Here is a 1,456-nt window from a genome sequence, read left to right on the forward strand (position 1 = left end):
TCTATGTCAAGGTTGATGATGATGTACATGTAAATATAGGTATAATTATAGTTATACAACCCCATTTCAGTTATCTGCTTTCTATTAAAAAGAAAAAAAAAACTAATCGTTACGGTTGCAGGGACACTTGGAGCAACGCTAGCTAAGCATCGGTCAAACCCTCGTGTATACATCGGATGCATGAAATCTGGACCTGTACTCGCTCACAAGTAAGCCATCGGTTGACTTTGACCATTGACTTTTTTTTGCTCGGCTTTTAAATTTTTTATATAGCTTGGATTTGACTTTTGATCTTTGACCTTTGACTTGTTTTGTTAACAGAGGAGTGAGATATCATGAGCCTGAGCACTGGAAATTTGGCGAGGAAGGAAACAAGTATTTCCGACACGCTACTGGTCAACTATACGCCATCTCAAAAGATTTAGCCACTTATATATCTATTAACCAGTGAGTCTTATTTAACATCAACTCGTTATTGTTTTAATCGTCTCAAAGACTCAAAACTATGAATCTTTTTAGAAACGTGTTACACAAGTATGTGAACGAAGACGTATCATTGGGATCATGGTTCATTGGACTTGATGTAGAGCATATAGATGATCGGAGGCTATGTTGTGGGACCCCACCTGGTATTTACCAAACATTATTTTTTCCCATTTTTATTTTTGTAAAAACCTAATATTATTACTATGTTGTAGATTGCGAGTGGAAGGCTCAAGCAGGAAACATATGTGTGGCTTCGTTTGACTGGAGTTGTAGCGGTATTTGTCGGTCAGTTGACCGAATCAAGGAAGTGCACAGGCGGTGTGGGGAAGGAGAAGATGCTCTTTGGACCGCATCTTTCTAATCAACGGGTGTTGATCAAAGCAGAGAGTCTATAGCGTTCGTCGATTTTTTTTGTTACACATAATAATGGTTTTATATGAAAGTGGAAAGATTGGTGGTTAGATGAATGAGGGTGTGCTCTGTTTTAGGTGAAGATGAAGTAGTTATTGGTTTCTTTTTTACTTCATGAGTAGATGGTATATATGTTATTTTTTTTGTTGCTTACCGTAGTATGTTAATGTGGTAGTAAAAAGGAGATAAATGTGTAATTTGAGTTATTTTTAGCTTCATCAATTTATAAGATGCCATTGATTTGTGATGTGTGTAACTCTTCAAATTTTTATTTTATTTTGAAATCCATGAGTTTTTCTAATTATATTTCTCATGGATGGTGATCATGGTGATTGTTTGTAGTTGAGTATAACAAAATATAATAACATATGTTACAAACACAAATATAAATATTTGTTCACTTAAAACAAATATATGTCTAAAAGATTTAATGATTGAAGAGAAAAGAACAGATAAAATAAAACTTAACGATGAATATACGGTAGAAGACCGTGATTTGTCATAAGCCATGTTAAGTCTATGATAAATCGAACAAATAACATGAAAATTCAAGTCTATT

The 1,456-nt window shown here is 34.2% G+C and overlaps 1 protein-coding gene across 1 annotated transcript; it reads left to right on the forward strand.

The window, feature by feature from the left end:
- The first annotated feature begins 6 nt into the window (after window positions 1-6).
- LOC143544187 (putative beta-1,3-galactosyltransferase 2) lies at window positions 7-900 on the forward strand. The gene is made up of 5 exons (XM_077036341.1): window positions 7-39; window positions 122-209; window positions 322-447; window positions 520-629; window positions 699-900. The coding sequence occupies exons 2-5, from the start codon at window positions 181-183 to the stop codon at window positions 845-847; spliced, it is 414 nt and encodes a 137-aa protein (XP_076892456.1). The 5' UTR covers window positions 7-39; window positions 122-180; the 3' UTR covers window positions 848-900.
- Window positions 901-1,456: the final 556 nt, after the last annotated feature.

The sequence above is a fragment of the Bidens hawaiensis genome, unplaced genomic scaffold, assembly GCF_021521415.1.
Source record: "Bidens hawaiensis isolate Kalapana, Puna unplaced genomic scaffold, B.hawaiensis_p1.1 tig00013494_1, whole genome shotgun sequence".
NCBI lineage: Eukaryota > Viridiplantae > Streptophyta > Magnoliopsida > Asterales > Asteraceae > Bidens > Bidens hawaiensis.